Source organism: Akanthomyces muscarius (assembly GCF_028009165.1).
Source record: "Akanthomyces muscarius strain Ve6 chromosome Unknown contig_16, whole genome shotgun sequence".
Lineage (NCBI taxonomy): Eukaryota > Fungi > Ascomycota > Sordariomycetes > Hypocreales > Cordycipitaceae > Akanthomyces > Akanthomyces muscarius.
This window is the reverse complement of record NW_026611617.1, coordinates 808,606-832,122: the sequence shown is the minus strand read 5'-3', so window position 1 is coordinate 832,122 and position 23,517 is coordinate 808,606. Positions and strand designations below refer to the sequence as shown.

The 23,517-nt window shown below is 55.7% G+C and overlaps 11 protein-coding genes across 11 annotated transcripts; 6 read left to right on the top strand and 5 right to left on the bottom strand.

The window, feature by feature from the left end:
* Positions 1 to 10: 10 nt before the first annotated feature.
* Positions 11 to 1,615, top strand: LMH87_008328 (uncharacterized protein; the record flags this gene model as incomplete). Its single annotated transcript, XM_056197115.1, has 5 exons — positions 11 to 243; positions 290 to 354; positions 401 to 1,250; positions 1,333 to 1,500; positions 1,555 to 1,615. 5 exons carry the CDS (start codon positions 11 to 13, stop codon positions 1,613 to 1,615), a joined length of 1,377 nt encoding a protein of 458 aa, XP_056057425.1.
* A 550-nt stretch (positions 1,616 to 2,165) lies between these two features.
* On the bottom strand, positions 2,166 to 2,502 carry LMH87_008327 (uncharacterized protein; the record flags this gene model as incomplete). The annotated part of the gene is made up of 2 exons (XM_056197104.1): positions 2,166 to 2,383; positions 2,448 to 2,502. The coding sequence occupies 2 exons, from the start codon at positions 2,500 to 2,502 to the stop codon at positions 2,166 to 2,168; spliced, it is 273 nt and encodes a 90-aa protein (XP_056057424.1).
* A 171-nt stretch (positions 2,503 to 2,673) lies between these two features.
* On the top strand, positions 2,674 to 4,697 carry LMH87_008326 (uncharacterized protein; the record flags this gene model as incomplete). Its single annotated transcript, XM_056197093.1, has 3 exons — positions 2,674 to 2,784; positions 2,832 to 4,406; positions 4,470 to 4,697. The coding sequence occupies 3 exons, from the start codon at positions 2,674 to 2,676 to the stop codon at positions 4,695 to 4,697; spliced, it is 1,914 nt and encodes a 637-aa protein (XP_056057423.1).
* A 386-nt stretch (positions 4,698 to 5,083) lies between these two features.
* On the top strand, positions 5,084 to 6,702 carry LMH87_008325 (uncharacterized protein; the record flags this gene model as incomplete). The annotated part of the gene is made up of 2 exons (XM_056197082.1): positions 5,084 to 5,346; positions 5,415 to 6,702. The coding sequence occupies 2 exons, from the start codon at positions 5,084 to 5,086 to the stop codon at positions 6,700 to 6,702; spliced, it is 1,551 nt and encodes a 516-aa protein (XP_056057422.1).
* A 405-nt stretch (positions 6,703 to 7,107) lies between these two features.
* Positions 7,108 to 7,971, bottom strand: LMH87_008324 (uncharacterized protein; the record flags this gene model as incomplete). Its single annotated transcript, XM_056197070.1, has 1 exon — positions 7,108 to 7,971. The coding sequence occupies one exon, from the start codon at positions 7,969 to 7,971 to the stop codon at positions 7,108 to 7,110; it is 864 nt and encodes a 287-aa protein (XP_056057421.1).
* A 786-nt stretch (positions 7,972 to 8,757) lies between these two features.
* LMH87_008323 (uncharacterized protein) lies at positions 8,758 to 9,336 on the bottom strand (the record flags this gene model as incomplete). Its single annotated transcript, XM_056197059.1, has 1 exon — positions 8,758 to 9,336. One exon carries the CDS (start codon positions 9,334 to 9,336, stop codon positions 8,758 to 8,760), a length of 579 nt encoding a protein of 192 aa, XP_056057420.1.
* Positions 9,337 to 10,949: 1,613 nt separating this feature from the next.
* Positions 10,950 to 11,978, top strand: LMH87_008322 (uncharacterized protein; the record flags this gene model as incomplete). Its single annotated transcript, XM_056197048.1, has 4 exons — positions 10,950 to 11,093; positions 11,477 to 11,559; positions 11,613 to 11,638; positions 11,701 to 11,978. The coding sequence occupies 4 exons, from the start codon at positions 10,950 to 10,952 to the stop codon at positions 11,976 to 11,978; spliced, it is 531 nt and encodes a 176-aa protein (XP_056057419.1).
* Positions 11,979 to 12,395: 417 nt separating this feature from the next.
* LMH87_008321 (uncharacterized protein) lies at positions 12,396 to 12,779 on the bottom strand (the record flags this gene model as incomplete). The annotated part of the gene is made up of 1 exon (XM_056197036.1): positions 12,396 to 12,779. One exon carries the CDS (start codon positions 12,777 to 12,779, stop codon positions 12,396 to 12,398), a length of 384 nt encoding a protein of 127 aa, XP_056057418.1.
* A 1,165-nt stretch (positions 12,780 to 13,944) lies between these two features.
* On the top strand, positions 13,945 to 16,186 carry LMH87_008320 (uncharacterized protein; the record flags this gene model as incomplete). The annotated part of the gene is made up of 2 exons (XM_056197025.1): positions 13,945 to 14,229; positions 14,279 to 16,186. 2 exons carry the CDS (start codon positions 13,945 to 13,947, stop codon positions 16,184 to 16,186), a joined length of 2,193 nt encoding a protein of 730 aa, XP_056057417.1.
* A 2,296-nt stretch (positions 16,187 to 18,482) lies between these two features.
* Positions 18,483 to 19,378, top strand: LMH87_008319 (uncharacterized protein; the record flags this gene model as incomplete). The annotated part of the gene is made up of 2 exons (XM_056197014.1): positions 18,483 to 18,797; positions 18,926 to 19,378. 2 exons carry the CDS (start codon positions 18,483 to 18,485, stop codon positions 19,376 to 19,378), a joined length of 768 nt encoding a protein of 255 aa, XP_056057416.1.
* A 2,310-nt stretch (positions 19,379 to 21,688) lies between these two features.
* On the bottom strand, positions 21,689 to 23,354 carry LMH87_008318 (uncharacterized protein; the record flags this gene model as incomplete). The annotated part of the gene is made up of 3 exons (XM_056197003.1): positions 21,689 to 22,634; positions 22,689 to 23,026; positions 23,100 to 23,354. The coding sequence occupies 3 exons, from the start codon at positions 23,352 to 23,354 to the stop codon at positions 21,689 to 21,691; spliced, it is 1,539 nt and encodes a 512-aa protein (XP_056057415.1).
* Positions 23,355 to 23,517: the final 163 nt, after the last annotated feature.

Below are 23,517 nucleotides of genomic sequence, written 5' to 3'. Positions count from 1 at the left end.
TTTTTTCATCATGAGATTCTCCTTCGCGATCTTCTCAGCCCTGAGCGCCGTGGTCGTCGCGCACGCGTCGCTGCCCAGCGTCGCGGGCATCAATACCCTACACAAGCGCCAGGAGTGCGGCGCCGGCGTGGGATCCTGCGCTCCGGGACTGTGCTGCTCTGAGGGTGGTTGGTGCGGAAAAACTCGTGAATACTGTGGTGGCTCACAGTGCCAGCTCGAATACAGCGACTCTTGCGATACATTGTAGGTGAGCCGTTGGAAATGTTGACTTGTTACTGACCAGCTGCAGCAAAGGGCCATCTGGGCCGTCTACAGAAGATGTCCCACGCGAGCAAATTGGCTCTGTACCGTATGGTGAGTTTAAAAAGATTTTTGCTTGTTTCGAATGCTAAATGTCCAGGAACAATCATCACTACTTGCAGAGATCTCGGCCTCATGGCGCTCACCTTTGACGACGGCCCTGACATCTACACGTCGCAGATCCTCGACATTCTCAAATCTTACAACGTCAAGGCCACTTTTTTCATCGCCGGCAACAACCGAAACAAGGGCCCGATGGACGACCCTTCCCGTCCCTGGGCCGACGTGCTCCGTCGCATGCACGCCGACGGCCACCACCTCGCCAGCCACACCTGGACGCACCGCAGCCTGGACAAGGTCAACAAGACGATCCAGTACTCGGAGATGATCTACAACGAAATGGCATTTCGCAACATATTTGGCTGGATCCCCGTGTACATGCGCCCGCCGTACCTCGAGTGCAGCGCCAACACGGGCTGCACCGACCTGCTCAGGACGCTGGGCTACCACATTGTCACCAACAACATTGACACCAAGGACTACCTCAACGACGCGCCGGAAAACATACACCTCTCCAAAGAGCGCTTCGAGCGCGCCCTGTCGAGGGATCCGTCAGAGAATAGCTACATTACGCTCGCACACGATGTGCACTACCAGACGGTCGCCACGCTCACGGCCTACATGATTGAGCTCTCGCGCCAGCGCGGATATAGACTCACCACCGTCGGCGAGTGTCTGGGCGACCCACGGGAAAACTGGTACCGAGACACGCCCAACGGGCCCAGCGTGCCTACCTCGACAAGGCAGTCGCTGACACCGTCTCCTACGACGTCGTACACGGGTCCCACGACCACCGACCGCATCTCGCCAGACCAGCGCTGCGGTGGCAGCACGGGGTACACGTGCCAGGGCTCGGCCTTTGGCGACTGCTGCTCATTTTACGGATTCTGGTAAGCACCATCTCAACTTGTGAAAGAAACGCCGCAGGTACGAGAAGGAAATAAAGATGCTAACAGGGCGGGCGTGATGCAGTGGCTCGGACGACGGCCACTGCGGCACAGGCTGCGATGTCGACTTTGGTACGTGCAACAATGTGCCGCCCGGCGTCGGCGACACGACGAATGGGCTCTGCGGGGCCAAGCTTTCAGCCACGTGCCGCAGCTTTGGCAGCAAGACGTGCTGCTCCGAGAATGGCTTCTGGTAAGTGGTGGTTGCTGAGACACCGGCGGGAAAAGTGATGCTGACCAGCGACAGCGGCGATTCGTCTACGCATTGTGGCGCTGGGTGCCAGAGCGGCTTTGGTCGCTGCAACTAGCTGCAATTCTGAGGAGCAGTGCTTGAATCGTGAATTGTTGCAGTCATGTGATTCGGGGTCCCTGGGAATAGTCGCCATGAATAGCCCGTCAACACACTCCTTATGCTCGCCTCTCGTATACACTGCTGCTTTGGGGTACCGCAACGCTCGCACCGACCACCGTGAAGATGCATGGAAATAGACTTATCCATAGCACTAATTTCATCTGTAAAGCCACCTGCGGCAGCACCGCATCCGCCCCTCCTTGCCAGGGTCAGGGCCAGGGTTCTGGCGTTGCACGGCGGCATGCGGCTCGCATGCCGCGTTGCACGACCGACACGACATTACCCCGTCGACGCTGCCAGCGTGGCCAATGGAGCGCCCTGCATGCTTCGTGACTGAAACGTGGCAGCTGCGAATAGCCTTCTGCAGTTCGCCAAGAATAGCAGGCAGGCTTTTGCTGCTTCTTCCGCCGCTGCTGCACCCCCGGCCCGTTAGGCTAAGGAAACTGCACCATTGTCTCTCCTGCAATGTATTTGCCGATGCAGACATGTCCGAACAGCTGTAGGATTCAGAGATTTATTCCGTTGCATTCAGGCAAGGATCGTCTGATACGAGGTGGTACGCCGAAGCAGTCACCTCCAGAGGCGATGCGGCAGCATGGGGAAGCTGTCTGGCTCCGCGAGTTGGCGTGCTCGCGCGGCGATTTGTGGCAGGCTCTCGTGCCACGAGCTCGCTGTGAAGATGTTGTTATTCTGGGTTTCTCGTTATAATTGGTGAATGAAGCTGCTGTTTGCGGCGACTCGGATCAGTTAAAGATAGAAACCCGAGGGCTGACCCTAGTGTCACTCACTTTCCCGCTTGGCGTCCCTGATACGGAGAAAGACGAGTGCGAAAATTGATTGCATCGTGTTGGCACACTTCGCTCAAGCGGGTGTGCTATGCCCGGCACGGGGGTAAACCGTAGGGCCTTCATAAAACCGGCCTCTGCCGTGTTCCGAGCCGTCCTTGACGACCCAACTGCCGTGTCTTGGCCTGCCACCACTATCCATAATCCGGTTCACCATCTCAAAAACACGATGCAAAAAGAGTCCAAAGAGGCGCAGCGGTCGGAAGAGGAGCAGATTATTCAGGAGCTGAGTCCGCCTCAGCAGGCTGTGCTGGCCGAGGAGTCGGGGTCTCGAGCTTCGGTATGTGCTGGACAGCAGGAAACCAAACGACGAGGCTAACAGAGCAGTCCATTAATCGCCAAATATACGGAATTCTACCACCGGGGATTCGGACGCCGCAGACGACCGGCTCGTGGAATTCGCACTGTGCCGAGTCGGACACTTCTTTCAGCTCCGCCGTGCAGCAAGAAGAGGCCAAGCTGCGATGGGACGCTGACGAGGAGCTCAAGCGCATGTCCAAAACACTACTCTGCATGCAAAAATGGAGTCTCATCACGGGGCTCTGCATCATCAACGGCGCGCTCATCTACTCTGCGTTGAGGTTCTGGCAGGTCTACTACCTCTTCATCGTGCTGCTGAGCTCCAACACGGTGATGCAGGCGTTTATGATTGTCTGCATCGTCGGGAGCTGCATCTGGAACAAGGTGTTTTGCGCGTGCCGGAAGCGCAAGGAGACCGTCCCCGAGGAGCCCGAGAAGATGGTTCTCCTGCTGCCGTGCTACAACGAAACGCCCGACGAGCTCTCGCGGTCGCTAGACTCGCTGGTCGAGCAGGAGAAGATCGACAGCCACCCCAAGCTCATCTTCATCGTGGTGGACGGCAACGTGCGCGGGCCCGGCATGGCCAAGACGACGCAGCGCTACCTGCTCGAGGACATCCTGGAGCCCGGGCCGTGCCGCATCTTCCCCAACGGCTACCGCGCGCGCGACGGGCTCTTCATGCCCGTCAAGGTGCAGACGGGCACGTACCGCGGGGTCCCGTACATTTTCGTCGGCAAAAGGTACAACCAGGGCAAGCGCGACAGCCTGTGCTTTGCGCGGTCCTTTTTGTACCACTACCGGCTCCGGTCGGAGAACGTCGTCACCATGTTCAACAACGAGCTCTTTACGCACCTGGGCAGCGCGCTCGTGCAGCGCGGCCTCTTCACCGTCGACTACCTGGTGGGCATGGACGCCGACACCGTGTTTGACAGTCTATGCGTCTGGGAGATGCTGCGGGAGATTCGGCGCAACCCCAAGCTGGTGGGTGTGTGTGGGCACGTGTGCGTCGACTTTGACACGCGCCGGTTTGGCTTCTGGTCGCTGTACCAGTCCGTCGAGTACTCGCAGACGCAGGGGCTGCGGCGCATGTTCCAGTCGCGCATCACGGGCAAGGTCAACTGCCTGCCGGGCTGCTGCCAGCTGATCCGCGTCGACGAGGCGACGTTTGGCGACGCGGTGCTGCGGCAGCGCTTCGGGTACTGCCCGAAGCCCAACGACGTCATGACGCAGCACATCATGGGCAGCTACTCCGAGGACAGCATCCACGCGTCCATCATCTTCAGCCTGTTCCCCAAGAAGCAGACGGCGCAGGCGCTCCGCGCCAAGGCGTACACGATTGTGCCGCAGGGCTGGAGGGTGTTTCTGTCGCAGCGCAAGCGGTGGGCGCTGGGGAGCATCTCCAACGAGTTTGTCATGATCTTCCGGCCGGGCATCATCCTGGTGGAGCGGCTGCAGAGCGTCGTGGCGGTGCTGACGTGGGCGATTACGCCGTTCATCATTGCGGCGCTCGCGGAGATGATTATGCTGTTTGTGAAGCACGGGAGGGAGGTCATCCAGAATTCCGTGTTTTTGGCGCTGCTGTCGCTGCTCTGGGTCCGCTATGTAAGTTTGCATTCCTGTGGCGACGGATGCGTAGGAGGACGACAGGACTAACACGGACTGCAGCTGTACTCGTTTTGCATCGGCTTCTGGCTCCCGCGCAACAACCTCGAGCGGGTGCAGTACTTTGTCGGCTTTTTTCTTCATTTTTTTACTTCGCCATTTATGAACATCATTATCCTCGTGTACTCGCTGGTGCACTCGGACGACTTTAAATGGGGCAAGACGCGGGAGGTGGTTCAAGAGGACGGCGAGGCCAACACGGATGCGCAAGGCGGACGGGGGACACATTGACGGCGTTGAGAGGCCGTGTATAAATATTTTCAGAAAGATGTGCAAGAGACTGAATGGCAGGTGTCCGTGTCAGTACGATCGCGGGCCGCGCCATGACGACTTGGACGGGGCGGATGACATGCGGGCCAGAAGCGGGTACCGCCGGCGTTGGTTGCGGCGAAGTGGCCTGGACGGGCTTCATGCATGGTGGGGCAGGGCAGAGAAAAAAAAGCTGTTTGCCGCGCTGGGCTGGCGGGGTGGCCAGTTTATTACACATGCCACTTGTCAGACTATAACTTTTTTAATACATACATCCATCGTCACCTTGTTCTTTTCTTTTCTTTTTCTTCTTCTTGTTTCTTCCCCTCGTCCTTTGTTTTCTCTGCAACGACCCCAACACCATCACCATGTCAGACTCCGTCCCCCACGTCGGCCGCAGACCGGCCACGGTCCTCTCCGCCACCGAGCTCATCGGCAACACCCCGCTGGTGCGGCTCAACAAGGTGCCGCAGTCGCTCGGCATCGAGTGCGAGGTCTACGTCAAGGCCGAGCTGTTCAACGCCGGCGGCAGCGTCAAGGACCGCATCGCCCTGCGCATGGTCGAGGAGGCCGAGAAGAGCGGCCGCATCAAGCCCGGCGACACGCTGATTGAGCCCACCTCTGGCAACACGTACGTCGAACGTCCATCCTCCCGCGCCACTTGACTCTCTGGGTTTATACTAACAACCCCCGTCGCAGCGGCATCGGCCTCGCCCTCGTCGGCGCCATCAAGGGCTACAAGACCATCATCACCATGCCCGAGAAGATGTCGGCCGAAAAGGTCTCGGTCCTGCGCGCCCTCGGCGCCACCATCATCCGCACCCCGACCCAGGCCGCCTGGGACGCGCCCGAGTCGCACATTGGCGTCGCGCGCCGCCTCGAAAAGGAGATCCCCAACGCCCACATCCTCGACCAGTACGGCAACGTCGACAACCCGCGCGCGCACGAGCTCGGCACCGCCGAGGAAATCTGGGAGCAGACGGGCGGCAGGGTCGACGCCATCGTCGCCGGCGCCGGCACCGGCGGCACCATCACCGGCCTCGCGCGCGGCCTCCGCAAGCACAACAAGGACGTCAAGGTCATCGCCGCCGACCCCCACGGCAGCATCCTCGCCCTGCCCGAGGCCCTCAACGACGAGCACGCCAACCAGCCGTACAAGGTCGAGGGCATCGGCTACGACTTTATCCCCGAGGTGCTCGACCGCCCGCTCGTCGACAAGTGGTACAAGACGGACGACGAGGAGTCCTTCCTCCTCGCCCGCCGCCTCATCGCCGAGGAGGGCCTGCTCGTCGGCGGCAGCTCCGGCTCCGCCATGGCCGCCATGCTCAAGGCCGTCCGCGACTACGGCTTCAAAAAGGGCGACGTCGTGGTCGTGGTCCTCCCCGACAGCATCCGCAGCTACCTGTCCAAGTTTGCCGACGACGACTGGCTCGCGGCCAACAACCTCCTGCCCGTCAACGGCATCGAGGTGGCGTCCGTCACCGCGCCCAACGGCAAGACCACGACGTCGGGCGACCCCTACGAGGGCGCCACCATTGCGTCCCTGCGCCTCAAGCCCGTCACCTCGGTCGCCGCGACGGCCGAGTGCGCCGAGGCCGTCGAGACGATGCGCGACAAGGGCTTCGACCAGCTGCCCGTGCTCGCCGCCTCGGGCAAGCTCGTCGGCGTCGTCACGCTCGGCAACCTGCTCTCCTACATCTCCAGCGGCCGCGCCACCCCGCAGACGCAGGTCAAGGACGTCATGTTTGACTTTGGCCGCATGGACGAGATTGTGACGGACCCGCGCCAGGCGGCCACGGCCTCGTCGAAGCGCAAATTCGTCGAGATTACAATGGACACGTCCCTCACATACCTCAGCAAGTTCTTCGAGTGGAACAGCGCTGCCGTGGTGACGGAGAAGAGCGCCGACAGCAAAACGCTCGCCAAGCCGGTGGCCGTCGTCACAAAGGTCGACCTGCTGACCTGGATGGTCAGCAAGAAGATTTGAGCTGATCTCGCCTGCATGATGATGAAGACATTGTTTTCTTGCGATATTCTGTTTGGCGTTTTGATTTCGGACTCAACTTGTCATGGGAGGACTGATGTCGGGGATAGAACTAGACACCAGGGCGAGCCTTGTAGACTCAACATCTACGGTTCTGGAAATGCATAGATGTGAAAATAAAACATCGAGTTAATGACGCAGACGAAATGCTCCATCTTTTAAAAAAAAACCCCGAGTTGATGACAGACGATCCCAGCCTCTTGGAACCAGATGCATTAATAATTATAATCAGTGCTAAAAGTACAGTTCCAAAAAAGAAAACGAGTTGATGACAGAAGATCCCAGCCTCTTGGAACCAGATGCATTAGTAATTGTAATCAGTGCTAAAAGTACAATTCCAGCCTCCTTTTACACTCTCTGCGCAATCCACCACCACCACTTATCCGCATCAGGCTCCTCCGCCATGACGCTCCCCGGCAGCACATCCACCTCGATATCAAACTCGTGCATCTGCTTAAACTCAAACTTGTCCGACCCGTACTCGCCCAGCCAGCCGTCCTGCTCCTCGGAGCCAATGTCGTCCGCCCCGACACCCGAGTCCAGCAGTCCCTTGCTGCGCGAGGCGCGTATCCGCGAAATCTCCGCCTCGAGGCTCGCGCGCACCATGCCCGCCGGCAGCGCCGTGAACAGATCCATCTTGTTGGCGGCCACCAGCAGCGGCACGCTCTGCCTCTTCTCCTTGCCCGTCGCCGTCGCCCGCCTCTGCAGGCTCAGCAGCACGTCGTGCAGGTACTGCGCCGTCGGGGCCAGCACGTCGTGCTCGCCGAGCGCCGCGGCGTCCACGACGAAGACGACGGCGCGGAGCTTCTCGGCGCGCCGCAGCTTGCCCATGGCGCTGTTGCGCAGCTTGCCGTGGCCGGGCGTGTCGACGAGCAGGAACTTGGTGTACGTGCCGTCCGACTCGTCGTGGTTGCGGTACGTCGTCTTCCGCGCCGCGTCGGTCGAGGCGTTGAGCTCGACCGACTGCGACGACTGGGAGGTGTGCGTCGCCGAGGGCACCTGGCCGCCGCGCTCGTAGAGGGTCTGGAGGGTGGTCTTGCCGGCGTTGCGCGGGCCGAGGAGCAGGACCGAGGGCGGGACGATGTAGGTGACGCTGCGGGAGAGGAGGATGTGCAGTAGCACGGGGGCGCCGAGGACGATGACGAGGCCGAGGATGACGACGGGCCACGAGGGCGTCATGAGGAAGGCGACGACTTGTGCAAAGGTCGGCATCGTGGCGGGTGCGGTGGACGTGATGCCAGTTGGGTGGTTGAGGATGGCGGCAACCCGAGAGGTCTTTTGGGAGTGGTTGTCGAGCAGTCGCTGTTTGCGAGTTGCTGGCCTGACTGTGGTGAACAGGGCCAGCTTGGTTCAGGGTGTGTGGGGTCGTCAATTCCGGGCCGCAGCGCTGTGCGTCGGCCCATTTTCACTCGCCACTGTGGCTGCGCCGCTGCGCCGCTGCTTCAGGGCCTGCGCTTACACTCATCCTAATAAGAGCCTATGAGCGTGGTTGCCTTGAGATGTGTGTATAAAAAGGACCTTTCAATTGGAAAAGTGGCTGGATGAGTACAATTTTGCTTTTCAAACTGTGAGTTGAACGCATGGCTGAAATATGAGGTCAGTGCCAACTCGCCGCCTGGTTCGTGGTTTAGATTTTGTGTACCATTTCACGTTACTGTTGAGGGCGGTTACTTCCGACCAGAGATAAACAAGCATCGTATTGATGGGGAAATGTATACGACGAAGCTCAGTTGGTTACAACAAACTCACTTGAAGTTATAAACTAATTAAACGTTCCAAAGTATCTATGTGCATCTAAAAAGGTCTGTCCACTACAAATACCACCCATCCAACAAGGTGAGAAAGGCACCGCTCTCAAAGGGCGTGACTTGATCCTTTTCGCCCTCTTTTGTCTCTGAATTTCCACCTGTATTTATTTTGTTTTATTTTTGGTGTTTCCATTTCTCAGTAACAATAAATATTCCCGTCCCCAGCAAATGGTCGCCGTCGGACTCCTTTTCAGCGACGGAGGAAACGGATGCCGCGGTTGCTGGCATCCCGCCTTGGGTCGCGCATGTCAATCTCCCAGGGTGACACAGAATCAGGGTGCGGCTCAATTTGCCATGCGCAGCATCTGTCGTCGAAGACCTGCGCCTGGCAGCCCCAGCAAGGCACTTGCTCATCCGGTTCGGTGTAGTTCAAAACACCGCAGCGGCACCACCACCCGTTCTCAGCAGGCCGGCTGGCCGATTCAGAAGAGCCGGAAGACTTGTTGGACTTGCCCGACCGGCTGGACCGGCTGGACGCCCTGCTTGATTTGCTTGAATCGCTGCCGTCACCGGGACCTCTAGCCAGTGCGAGCTGGTAGCCTGCAATGTTCTTCTCCAAAGACTTGACTCGTCGGCTGAGCAGGACCTCTCTGTCGTACAACTCTGCAAGTCTTCTTTTGGCGGATGGTCCGTAAACAGTATGACCGGCTTCCCCCTCAAAGCGAATGATTTCGGGTTTGAGAGCCCGCAGAGCGTCTTTCAGCTCGTTGACTTCGCCCAAAAGTCTCCGAACGTTAAGGAAGGTTGCATTGGAGGTTTGTGCCGACATGATGAATGGTTTAGATTGTAAATGAATAATGAAATTGGAGGTAAAGTGGACGAAAAGTAATAGCAACTGATGTAGTTCGATGTGAAAACTGGTTGCAAGAGAAAGTCCGAGAGACCGGCAAAGTCTCCCTACTTATGTCTTTCCTCAGCAGGCCGCTACGAAATGCCTATCTAGAGTTTGGAATCTTTAGCGCTTCATATTCTAGTAGGGCATTGGATCGAATCTCGGCGAGCCAACGTGCGCCGAAGCTGTGGTGCCTACCACCAGTGTTGGGTCAAGTCGCCCATCAACCTGAGCCAGCGGAGCCGGGCAACATCTGTATTGACAGGGAATGATTGGTGCGTTTCATGTATCGTGGCCTTGTGTGGATAGGCCTGCAGTGGCATTGAAGAGGGCGGCTAGAATGTTGCGGTTGCATTTTCAGCATCGCTACTGCGCCACGTTGGTTGTAGCCGATCACAGCTCACGCCTTTGCCAGCAGCCCTTGCAGCCACATCTGTTTGTTTACAGTAAAATCATCGAAGAAAGCCAATTGAGATCCGCCTTCCGTATTTCTGACGCCACATCCGTGAATATATTACAATTACAACAATTCGGGTACTTTCATCGGGATGCCCAGCGAGCCACCGATCCAGTGCCGCGTTTACGTCGCCGCCGTCGCTGGTGTAGGCCGGGAGATGCCACGGCGCTGATAAAAATTTTAGCCCACGACTGCTCTACCCTGTCAACTTTAGATAATTGATACAATGTATTTTTAGAATGGGCGTTCTACCCCTATGATTCTACCCCTATGAGGGTTGCGACCAGGGCGCGTAGTAAACGCACTACGGGTTCGACCACTTGCCCGCGACGAAGAATGGCGCCCTTGGATGCACTTAGGGGCACTAAAACCTTACTAAATTTTAGGCTGAGACGAGTAGAGCGTGAAAAGGGCCCAATATGCAGTTAAATATACAGAAGCATGTCCAATCAAACTACCCGGAACAATGCTAGCCCGCTGCAGCCACTTCTGCGACCGACCGGGAACATTAAAGTGCCCAAGCCGCCGACCTGCATCAGGCATCTTAGAGCGAATCGCTAAGCGCTCTGTCACCAACTGCAGCTATTGAGTTGAATTTGTCGACTGGGCATCATAAACCCCCTTCTGACGCGAGCTATTGGCCGCGTAGCGCCGAGGGGCGGCGCCCCTCGGCGATGCTCAGCAGTGCCGGTGGAATGTCCGTCGTCGGCAGATAATGGGAAGAACGAGAAATATACCCACAGGTTCCCTTTTAGCGCCTTCTCTGATTCCAAGTCTGTTCTTTCAGCACCAATCAATTCCCAGTCTCCCGCTCTCTGCCGACCAGCGCATACTTGGAAAGTCGGCCGGCGACCCTTGTGTGGAAGAGCCGGCCTTCATACTAGGCCACCGGCTTGCGATCCACTTGCCCTCAAGAGATAAGCAGATCACATGAAAGTAAAGTTGACCAGGGGACACTGCGATACCATATCTCCTTCGCCAGGAATGCTTCTGTGCTGCTCGTTTTGTGCAAACTAGGCCGCCAGTCCCTCACCCGAGGCCGCACATCGACAGCGAGGGTTCTTGTGACATAGCCGCAGCAAAGACTCTTCAGATGCTTGGGGAGGTCGCAGTGGGTGCTGGGATGACATTGGGGCGTAATGAAAGTAACAGTAGGATTGAAGGTCGAACTAGTCAGCACGATCTACTCTGCAGTATAGCAGATGGGACAGGTGTTAGAGTAGCTGACGGCTTCAACGTGAGTAGAGTAACGTCCCTGGACTACCCGACCCCCCCCCCCCCCCCTTGATTTTACTCGTTATATGTAGCATCGGTGTCGGATTGCCAGATGGCAATTACTATGGCAGTTAATCTAGGTACCCTTAATAATTAGGGCAGTTCGCTGTCTAGCTACCTAGGCTACAGTGGGTCTGTATCTACAGCGCTTGCTAGCTGCCCAGGAACTTATTAGGTACCTAGACCTCGCCCGCAATGTGGCACCTAGGCAGGTGGCGGGCTAGACACCATCGGAAAGAGTCATAACCTCCCTCATTTCTAAACAATTTTTACGTGCAGCCAACATTGCTTCATCAGTCAGAAAATCTCGGGCTCCATACAAGAAATTAATGATGTCAAATTTAGCTGAACTTGAATCCAAATTTGAGGAGCTCACCGCGACTCGCGAGGCAGCAAAGTATGACCGGGACCTCGAACCTGAGAGACGGGTGAAACTGGCGGCAGAGTATCGAGCAGTTCATGCGCAGCTATTCGCTGCCAGAAAAGAGGCTGCAGCAGCTGCGGCCGGTACGTGCCCTCAATCTAGCACCATTTTTTTTCTTTTCAGAATTAACTGTGATGATTTCTAGCGGGGAATTCTTCTGCCCCAGAGCCCGAAATGGTCGGCGTCCCTACCCTAGCGGAGCTGGAGTCTAAAAGCGAAGAGTACGACAAGATAATGCAGGCAGCGAGTAGCGACTGGACAATCTCAAATGCCAAGAAACGAGAAATGTCTATCGAGCGCGTGACGTTGCGCAGTGAACTCGTCGCCGCTAGAAGGGAGGCTTTAGCCATAAAGCAGCAAGAGGAATGGGCAAAGGAAGAGCAAGCAAACGCAAACGCCGATGCAGGCGCGCACTCGCGATGAATGGCTCGGAGTCTCCGTCACGGTCCTTGACAACGTGCCGGAGGCTGTCTGTCCATAGCTACAAGGCTGCGTGATGACCCAATCTCAAGTAACATGACAGATCTGGAAAGAAAGAACAGCGAAATGAGCCACCGGTTGCACAAAGGGCTTGACGGGATAGCTGCGTTGGCTAGGTCTTCGCACGGTACAACTGCAGCTTGAGCACGTCGCTTACAGTGATCAGATTGTATGAGATCGTGTTTTTAAATCTAGCTTCATTAAACAAAAATCAGGTGCTTGGCTTCCCTGGCCCTCAGCTACGCCGCCATTGACAAGGAACTGCCTGGGTAGTCGAGAGGTAAACGGCGTCGTGCCAACACGTGCTTATCCATCCGCTCCCGAGAATACCCAGTTCCATCAAGTTGCAAATGCCCGCAATCACTTCTCCAGGACTTCAGACTTTGTAGAGGCTGGACCTTTCTCCAGCAGCCCAGGTGTTGTAGGAGCTGGATCGTTCTCCATCAGTTCAGGTGCTGTCGAGGTTGGACCTTTCTCCAGCATTTCAGGTGTTGGAGAGGCTGAATCTTTTTCGTGACTCATCGAGGGTTTTGAGGGTAGCTGGTCGGCGGTGGGCGTTTGCTTGGGTTTCGCGCGAGCAGCCATGGCGGCCTTGGAAGCAGCCCGAAGCTCGGTGCGGGCGGCTGTAAATGCCTGTGCTATCTCGCGCTTCCTAGCATTTGATAGTGTGAAGTCGCTTATTGCAGCGTTGCGGATCGCCGAGATCTCGTCGTACTTTTTCTGGAGTTCCGGAACGCTAGCCATGTGGAAAGATTGTGAGAGCAGCAGAGAAAGGATGCGTAGATGTGGATGTGGAAGACAAAGATGATTAGAGAGTGAGGTTGCAGAGTGCGAGAGTGTGGCATGTAAGAGGGGACAGGCCTCGGGCCACCCATCGGGGCGCTTAGCCCAAGGTCGTAATGGGCACTAACGTTAGTACAAGACGACCTAAAATGTGATGGTACCTACCCTAAACAGCTGGCCGCCCAACATCTAACTAGTTACAAGCAATTCTTGTGATTTAATACTAATGTGAATATATAAAATGGTATTTCTCCTTGCTCCTCATGAACTGGGTCTCAAGTCGGCGAAATGGATTTTTTTTCTTAGCCACATTTGGCTTCCTATTTCTTGTGTGGCGGTGCTGCCCCCCCAGAAAGGATTCAAGCTCATGCCTCCTGCGACCATGTGCGCCATCTTACTCTCGCTTTCTAACGTTTGATACGAACAAGTCGCTAATGACGACTTCAAGAATGGCTGAGATGTCATGATATGTTTTTGCAGCTCAACTATGATGGACCTGATATAAAGTCGAGCGATACAGAGAACAGAAAAGACGAAAACAAGAATGCCTCGAGCGACGCACCGAGTGTACGACAAAAAAGACGCCGCTCAAAGTAGTACAAGCAATGGTTACATTTCTTTTAGAATTTATTATTTATTGTTTCCTTACTCTTGTTCTCCTCCTTCCTATTTTCTCTACTTTCTCTTAGTTTCTTTTATTCACATCTTTCTTATGGTAGCCAACAGCCAACGGCGACTCACCCACCAGCCACAGTCAACGACCCCTATTGCTGCGCCTGCGCTAGTCTGCATAGGGAATGCCCACAGCTCAGCCTCACTGTGAACATCATCAAGCTCCTTGCCGGGGTCCCGCGACGAAATTATCAGCCGCCATTTTCTTTTCACATCTTTCTGTCGACAGGATTGCCTGGGCGGCCGACTCTGCGCTTCTCAGCATTGCAACACCAACATCATTCGTCTGCATCTAGTATTAGCATGACGACGCACTAACGTAGCAAGCGATAGCCGCGTTCTCCCCGTTCCGAAGCTCGGCACCAACGGCGATTCGATCTCTTGCCTGTCTCGAATTTTCAGGCACCTGTACCCTGCCACCCCCTGCGCACAAAACGGTCTCTGCCGATCAAGTATGGCCAGCTCGGCACGACCAAGCAGCGCATCTGCTGCGTCAGCTCCTATCCAACCACCGACAAAGGGCCCTGCCGCCGCACCCAAGCTCGACAGCAACATGGAGATGGGCAGCATACAGAACGAGAGCGCCGGAGCTGGCGCTGGCGCTGGCGCTCCACCGGCGCCCGAGGACGACATTATGCAGTTTGCCCGCACCGGCGATGTGCCCGCGATGGAGAAGCTCTTCGAGTCGGGCGAGTTTGACGCCACCTATGCCGACGACGAAGGAATTACACCTCTGCATGTATGTGCTGACCCCGACATCCGCTTGGACATACGCTGACAGCTCCCAGTGGGCAGCAATTAACAACCAGTATGCAATGTGCAAATTCCTCATCGAGCACGGCGCCGAAATTAACCGAAAAGGTGGCGAGTCCATTGCCACGCCGCTGCAATGGGCCGCCCAGCGGTGCCACTACTACACCGTCAACCTCCTCCTCCAGCACGGCGCCGACCCCCTCATCACCGACTCCCAGGGCTACAACACCCTCCACATCTCCACCTTTAACGGCAACGTGCTGCTGCTTATTCTGCTGCTGCACCAGGGCATCCCCGTCGACGTCCTCGACAGCTACGGCCACACCTCGCTCATGTGGGCCGCCTACAAGGGCTTCCCGCAGTGCGTCGACGTCTTCCTGCGATGGGGCGCCAGCGTCCATGCGACCGACGAGCAGGGCTTCACGGCGCTGCACTGGGCCCTCGTCAAGGGACACCCGGCCTGCATTCTCAAGGTCGTCGAGTACGGCGCCGACCGCTTCGCCAAGACGGACACTGGCAAGACGCCGGCCGTCACGGCCAACGAGCTGCATACGGAAAAGGCATGGCACAAGGCGCTGAAAGAGTGTGGCTATGATGAGGACGGAAACCCGTCGACGCCGCCGTGGCCCGGCGCAGCCTACTTTCTCCAAGACAAGCGCGCATTTTTGACCAAGTTCCTGTTCCTGTGGCCGTTTCTGCTGGTGTGGTCGGGACTGATGACGCTGTCGCATACGCCGGTATATCTCGGAATTCCCGCTGCAGTTTTAATCGGCTACGGCATCACATTTTGTGCCAAGCAGGTGCTGGAATATGCGCCCTCGGATATGCGCCACTTCCACAAGACACCGTGGATGGCTGGCATTTTTGCCGGCTCACTCTTCTTAGTTGCCGTCAACTGGTTCTTTACCGTTCTGCCCTACACCATGTTCCGCGCCGAGACGACGCATCTTCTGCTGAATCTCATCTTTGGCGTGTGCATATCTCTCACGACATTCTTCTACGCTGCGTGCATGCGTTACGACCCCGGCTATGTCCCCAAGATGAACGGCATCGCCGAGCAGCGCGCCGTCATTGACGACCTGCTCAAGACGTGGAAGTACGACGAGACCAACTTTTGCGTTACGTGCATGATCCGCACGCCGCTGCGTAGCAAGCACTGCCGTCGCTGCCAGCGCTGCGTGGCCAAGCACGACCACCACTGCCCCTGGGTCTACAACTGCGTCGGCGTCAACACGCACCGCCACTTCTTCTTCTATCTTCTCTCGCTCACCGTCGGCATCCTCTTCTACAACTGGCTGCTGTGGAACTACTTTACCGGCATCTCTGTCGACTCGTCGGACCAGTGCAACGTCCTGAGCCCCGGTATCTGCAAGCTGGTCAATGCCGACGCCTACACGCTGCTGCTAGGCGGCTGGATCACGCTGCAGCTGACGTGGGTGTCGATGCTCGTCGCCACGCAGCTCATCCAGGTGTCGCGCGCCATGACGACGTACGAGAACATGATGGGCATCAACTCGGGGCAAAACGCCTCGGTGGCATTCACCTCGACCGGTGCACCGCTTGATCCCAACCACCCCGCCATCTCCGCAGGCCCAGCCAATGCGCCCGCCGCGGCTAATCGCCAGCGCCAAGGCGGCACCCTGCGACAATGGAGCCGTCTTCTGGGCGTCGATCCCTTTATCGAGACGATTACCGGCCGTGGCGCGGCTACCGGCAAGAATCGCCGGAAGAAGAAGAACCCGTATAGTCGCGGCTGCCTGCTCAACTGCAAGGACTTCTGGTTCGACCCTGCGCCCATCTTTGGCCAGCGTGACAATGGCACGGCGCTGCTTGGGGGCGACAAGGTGGACTACACGGACATGTATGAGAGTCCGACGCTGATGCAGCTCACGGGCATGCGAGCTAGAGGTGGTTACGAGGCTGTGGCTGGCGAGGAGGTCTAGAAGGACCTGTTTGTACTTGGAGATGCTTAGTTGTGATTATAGAGTTGTTTGTGCATGTACATCGGGCTTGAAGCGGTGGAGTTTTATTCGTGTGCAACGTCGGTGAGATGTGCGCGGAGCTTTCGTTTTCGGTGATGGAGAGTGCGAGGAGGCTGTTTGCGTCCCGTCAAACGCGGAAACGAGACGATTCATGAACATTAGGCATATACATACCATTGTAATACAACCAAAAAAGACATTTTTCATTTGCTGTTCTTGTCATCTTCAAGGTTGTGATTACTTCTGCCCGTCGCAGCCGCGACCAAAGCAGGGTACGGACTTTGGCTACAACTATGAGTGGTGAGCTGTCATCTTTGGTAGGCCACCCATGAATGCTGCTGCAAGATTCAGATTACTATAGGGCAATGTCAAAAATCAATGAGTGTCTGAGGATCGTGTTGGGATTATCGCTCAAAGTTCAATCTGTTACAAGGGGAAGATGGGAAAGAAGATCGATGCGGGTGTGCCGTATTGCGGCTTGGAGTCGGGAGACAGATGCTCGGGGATGAAATCAGGTTCATTTTGTATGACATCAATGAGTACAGGCTCGAGACGATCATCAGTAACACCTAGCCGACACTCGTAAGAGTCCGAGTTGAAGAAAGCGTCAACAGTGATGGTAGACGCAGGCGGCGGCTTGGGGGCCAATTCTCTGAGCGGGTCAAGAAATGGCTTCGCAGCCCAAGCGAAGCAGTCATCAATGGTGATGCCATGGTGGTCGTTATGTGTGTCGTTGCCGGAGGAGCATTGGCCTGGTCTTCCTCGTCCAACTCTTCCTCCTCGGACATCAAGAAGGAGAGGTACTGGTGGAATTCGGGCATTCGCACCGGGGAGTTACGAAAGCGCGACTCTCCGACGTGGATGTGAAAGTACTTTCCGTTCAGGCGTAGCTGAGGAGAGAAGCTTGCTGGCGTTTCTCCAGGGTTGGTGTTGGTATAACTGCGAATGCGGTATGGGTTGGTATGCATGACTTGTGTGTAAGTAAATGAGGCTGATTGTAGCAAATCAAGGCTATAAAGCAGTACAGAAAGTGAGGCGAATGATTTTAGACAAGCTCGTGGAGCCTGCTGCATCAAGATTGGGTCCGGTGTGGTTGGACAAGCTGTCACGGTGATGCGCCGCAGCCTGACGGAGTGTCGTGCTTCGTCGTGACACCTGCCCTGCTCGCCCAACACCTGGACATTAGGCCGCTTCACGTGATTCGTGCATTTATATATCATCATGCCCGCGGCACATGCTCTGAGATTGTTTTCCCTTGCTTCACATCACTTACAATTCCAGTCACACAGGCTGGCTCCTCTTTCTTCGAACCACTTGTCGAGATGCACATGTCAAAGTGACTCCGCGGTGCTTAGTTCCCAATGCTGACTTAGAACAAAGCTAGCTCCTCATCCTGAACTAAAGTTTGATATAGCGGTTATTGTGAAAGAATAGCATGGCATGAACATGGCGCTAAAGGAACCAAGACAGGGTCGCCGAGATCGGTCCGTGTAAGTGACCCGACGGACCTCGTAACATTACATGGTACAGGTGTAGCTTGAGCATCTTTGCGTCGCGAATGAACCACTCGGAAAAATACTGCGAATACTGGAAATTGGAAGGTGAATAGGTAGCTGAAGCGGAAACGAACGCAAAATTCCCCCACATAAAACGCGAGCAAGATGGTAACTCCATTTGTCGCACCGAGATCTGGATCTCGACTCTCAGCAACGCTGCCTCGTATGACGATAATGAAACCGCCAGGATACTCCTGCTCAAAGGAAACGGATCAGAAGACGGACAAGCTCGGCATAAATGCATTTGTCAGAGTAAAGCTGCCAGGTGCCACTGCATAAGTGCTGTCCAGCACCGGCGAATCCGTGTAAGTGCATCAGTGCTAGTGGACGAGAAACGTAACAGAATACCAAAAAAATACCAATATAGCAGGAATGTGTATTGCTCGAAGAGCAGTATCACGGCGCGCTCTCGGCAGATGCTGTGACGGGCTGACGAGCGTACACATTTCTGCTGAATCACGATCCGAAAACGACAACACATACAATGCGCCACGGTCGTAAGTTGATCACACTCCCCAATATACCGTGACAAACACATTGTCTAATCTCATATAAAAGCCATCGCGTCTTCAGTCTGGCCATTTGTCCTCTTCCCACTCCAAGCTCCAAACCGCGAGACTAGATCATACCACGACACCGTTACCTTTTCCCCATTTATCGTCTCCCGCTCATTTTCCCACGACCATCGATAGTCACCCGGTATGACTCCTCCCAAGCTGGAATGTCTCGTCCGCGCCAAAGAATTCCTCGCGCGCCTGCAGCGGAGACCAAGCTCCCAGTCTCTGCCCATCCTCCGCCTGCCGCCGTACCGCATCATCGACTTGTGGTACACCAACCCCATGGAGGTGGCCCCTCTCCTCATCATCAAAGTTCGCTACCGCGGCCGGCGATTCACCATCATCGTTGACCCGGACAAATTCGAGGGGTCGCCGGCGCGAGAGCTTGAATTTCGCCGATTCTCTTCGCCTCCGGCAACGTCTGCTCATGCGAGCAAGGCGCGGACAACAACTTGGAGTGTGACTCCCCGTTTACACATGGCCTTGAAATCGGTGGCTGCGTGGCGTGGGCTGTCGCGCCCTGTCTGGAAGAATTTGCAAAAAGGGCGGCGCCGCTCCAGTCCACAGCACCAGTCACATTGAAGCAGCGCTACGGGCTTGAGATCTGGGAGTGCAACCTCTACGCCAAGGACGAGCGCCTCCTGCCCGACCTCACACCGCTGCGCTTCTGGACGCTATTCGGCATCGCGCAGAGCTGCCGCGGCCTCGCGGCCGGCCTGCTCTTCTACCACGTGCCCGCGGGGATGCCGCTGCGCGAAGCGCTGGCGTGCTGCGACGAGGACGACGAGGACGAGCTGGCGGCGTGGGCTGGGGCGATTGCGGCGACCGTCGAGGCGCTGCATGCGCGGGGCGCGGTCTGGGGCAACGCCGTCGAGGACAACATCGTGGTGGATGAGGACGGCGAGGTTTGGCTGACGGAGCACGAGGAGCTGTGGGTGGACCAGGCTAGCGACACGGAGATGGAGAGGGATTGGAATATTGTCAGGCTGATCCAGGAGCGCATCGAGGGGGTGCGGGCTGCGATCGGTGAAGACGGGTAATAGGCTGCGGTTTTCTTCGAGTTTGGCCTTGTTCTTCTTTCTCGGGTTGGGAGGTTGGGTACTCACAGATATAGTTTCGCTCGTTCTAGGCTACTTTGTGACACGGAATTACCATTTTTGCTCTACTTTGCCACTACCATCTGCTAATTCCCATGACTGTGTTGGACCGAATTGTCCGCAGCCTACGCAGTCTCCTCTGCTCATTATCACCGTATGCTTCAACGGACTACAGTGCTTGGTGTCGGTGCTTGACAGAGCGAAGCCGCAATCTGTCCTGCAACTCGTCGGCTTACTTTATTGCAGGCCACTACAATTGTGTTGGCTCATGTTACCTTGTCTACTTGTTGTCACTGTATGCCTGGTCAGCTTACAAGAATGGTTCTTTGTGTATCAAAGTAAAACGACACGCATTCAAAGAAATCTAAAATTAGTCTGATTGCTGTAGTCGCCGGTTTCGCTCGCCGTCTCTGTCATTCCCTCTCCTCGTCCACCGATCCCTGGACGTCACCAACGCTCTATACTTAGCCTTAGTTCCACTGCGGCTCATTGAACAGAAGCGAGAGTGCATCCCTGTCGATATCTTTCTTTTCAATCATCAATAGTCTGCGGTTTGTTAAAGGGTCGGGTAAACGGCCCCCACACTGGCGGATGTGGAGACGACCGCTTATGCTGTCAACCATTATGCAGTCGAGGTGGGCACAGTTCCAGAAGATTGGAACCTGATGATGGTCTCAAGTGCCTGCTTCAATGTCCGTTTCCAAGTGATTTTCTGTTCGGCAGCGGTGTTCTGCAAAGCGTCGCGCAGTGTAATCAGATTGGGCACGTAAGGGATCAAGATACCCAGTACCCGGTTGCTATCGCTTGTCACGACTGAATGCATTTGAGACAGAGAAAAGCTTTCACCCTCGGGGCTCCAGTTGTGACTATGTTGCCTGGCAGTCATTTTGGCATAACGCGTGATGGGCGCTGCAGTCTCTCGCTCATCAACTCCCTCAAGGGACTGGAGATGAAATAGTTTCCCCCCCGAATGGACCACGCGAGGATGTTGGTCAGCTTTTACATACCCTTCAGGCTCAGCCGGAATGCTAACTGACGACCATGATGTTTTCGGAAACGATTGCACATAACCATTGAAATACCTGTAAGCCGGGAAATAAAGCCCCGTCCAGTCCAAGAAGTCCAGCGCCCGCGGATAGTAGCCGTCACCTTGAACCTTCAGGCCGCCCGCGTCTGCTGTAACTCGGAAAGAGTTCCAGGGCAAGTTCCAGAACTCTTTCACAGTCATTTCCCCTCTAGACCGTGGTAATCCAAGCTCCTTTAGCAAGCTCAGAAGGACCCATTCAACGCCGTCGTTGAGGCAAAGTCCACCAACACATATTGGCTTTCTGTTGTCTGCGGCAGTATACCCCGGCCGCCACGGGGAGTAACTCAGAAAAACCCGATAACACCTTTCAAAGATTTCGAGGTCTGTTAGTGAGTCCTGCAAATCATTTTCACCCACGGCGATGAGGAACCTTCCTTGGCGCATTCCGACGTGCATCATGAGAGACCGTCTTCCATTACCATCTGTTTTGCACCTCCACTTCCAAAGGCGATAATCGAAGAGATTTTGATCAAGTTGAATTGAAGACATGGTTAATATCGTGTAACTGATTGCGATGGTAGTGGTAACACTAACTCTGAGTAGTAATCGGTCTGCGATATTTGGTAGGAGAGAGTGGTAGTAAGAAGGGATTTATGTAGAAGATGGTTGTGCAGATGATGGCTGTGTAGAAGATGGTTCTGTAGACGAGTAGTGGTGAGATTTTCTCCAAGTGAGAACCTATGAGAATGGCCAAGACGTCCATTTATATAAGAATTGCTGTGCACGCCCCTGCTTGATAGTGATCAATGGACCGCGAGACAGCATTGAAATCGTGACTGGCTGGTATCAAAGCAGCCACGCGTTTGCCGACAAGGACATTGAGAGCGCCCCTCCCATCTTTGCACAAATTGACACGTCTTTGGACGAGAAAGGAAGCAAGACAAAAGTGCACAATTGGTATTTCCTGCACAACATCACACTACTTAGCTGCGATAAAGGGAACCCATATTTACACAGCATTACACTATTTGGCCGCAAAAAAGGCCAAAAAGACATTTGGGCAAAGATTGAAACACCCATTGTGTGTATAGCATTCGTTCACCGCACCATGACAAAACACAAGCCATTCAGATAAAGACGACTTCAACGAAGCTGAGACAACCCATATTTCCTACATCAAAGTCCACTAATCCAGCTGGCGACCCAAAAAAAAGTCCATTTAGAGGCTAGAAACTGCGACCTTGATCGAGCTTGCTGTACCCGTCCGTGTTGAGCACGCGCCTCTCCAGCTCCGAAAAGTTGTTGGGCAGGTTGAAGCCGACGCCAAAGAGGACAAAGAGCGCCCACTTCCAGCGAAAGGGGTTGATGGACACGCAAAAGACAAACCACCAGACGAGCTCGAGATATGTGAAAAAGTCAAAGGCGGGCGTGGGCGAGTACGACTTGAGAAACTTGGTGAGGCCGATCCAGCGGCGCATCCAGAAGGGCGAGGGCCGCGCGAGGGGGTCGGTGATAAACATGAGCATGATGCGCGTGTAGATGCCAATGTGCCAGTTGCCGACGGTGCCGATGGCGGCGACGTAGGTGCAGTTGATGGCCGACATGCTCGGGTGCGGCGGCGGGAACGTCTGCAGGTACCAGTTGGGCGGGCTGTAGGGGTCCTGGAAGCAGTCCTCGGGCAGGAACGACAGCGTCGGGCGCTTGAAGCCCGTGGCCAGCACGACGACGTCGGCGTCGACGACCATGTCCCTGCCGGGCCCGCCCTTGGGCACGCCCTTGGCGCGCTGGTTGACGTGCACGCCAGTCTCGGTGAAGCCTTCCGTGTCGCCGCGGATCCAGCGCGCCTTGCCGTCGCGCAGCTGCTGCATAATGTCCGAGTTGACCATGGGGGTATCGGTGAAGAGGCCGACGTCCGTGGGCGCAATGTCGGCCATGTCGCGGTAGAAGAACTTGCGGAGGAGAAGCTCGGGGATCCACGACAGGATCGTCTCTTGGCCAAAGATGTTCATGCTGAGGAGGGCGTCGATGAAGATGTTGCGCGGGATGATCCACTTGTCGGAGCGCGAGAGGATGGAGATTTGGGAAGCTTCCTTTTTGATGCTGAACTCGAGGGCTTCAATGGCAGAGGCGCCGCCGCCGATGATGGCAACTTTCTTGTCCTTGACGTCGATGCTGCAGTCATGAGTTAGCGTATCACCACGAATCTTGGTAAGTTGGGGTATCTACTTGTCAAGGTCGGACGAGTGAATGATTTTACCCTTGAAGTTCTCGGCATTGTCGATTTTGGCCATCTTGGGTGCTCCGCAGGTGCCGACCGCGGCAATCATGCCTTCGAAGCGGCCGTTGGAGGGGTCGTTGATGATCCATCGTCCCTGCTTGTCCTGGTAGACCTTGTCGACCTTGAAGTTGAACGTCGTGTGCTTGTCCAGCTTGTACAGCTTCCAGAGATGGCGAATCTGCTCGACAATCTGCTGCTTGTTGGGGTAGCCCTTTTGCCAGTTGACGGCAGGGTGGAAGCGGTACATGAATGAGTGGATTTGGAGGCCGGAGGTGCTATTAACACGCTTTATGGAATTTTGTCAGCTCAATTGGCTCAAGGATTGTCATTGGGGTGTCGGATAGCGCGGATCGACTTACAGTCCAGATGCCGCCAACCGCCTCTTCGTCTGCCTGTTCAAAGATTTGCACGTCGAAGCCATGGCCGGCGCAATGCGCAGCGGCCGTCACACCGGTCAGTCCAGCACCGATAATGGCAATTCGAGGCCGATTAGGCGCCGGGTTGTCCTTGGGAGGGTTCGGCGCGAGAGCCAAGCTTATCAGCCACTGCACCAGCTGGTAGAGGAACGCCAGCGGATGCAGCAGCGGGTTCTCAACGCCTGGCTCAGAAGACATGATGCTCAATCAATTGCAATGCGTCAAATTGCTACGTAAAAAAAAAACAAAGGATGATGGTTGAAAGATTTGCAACGGTTTTTTTTTCACGTGCGAAATTTATATAGAGCGCAGCAGCTTATCCAGATTTTGTGGATGGCATTGTTCCAAAAGCCGCATACCT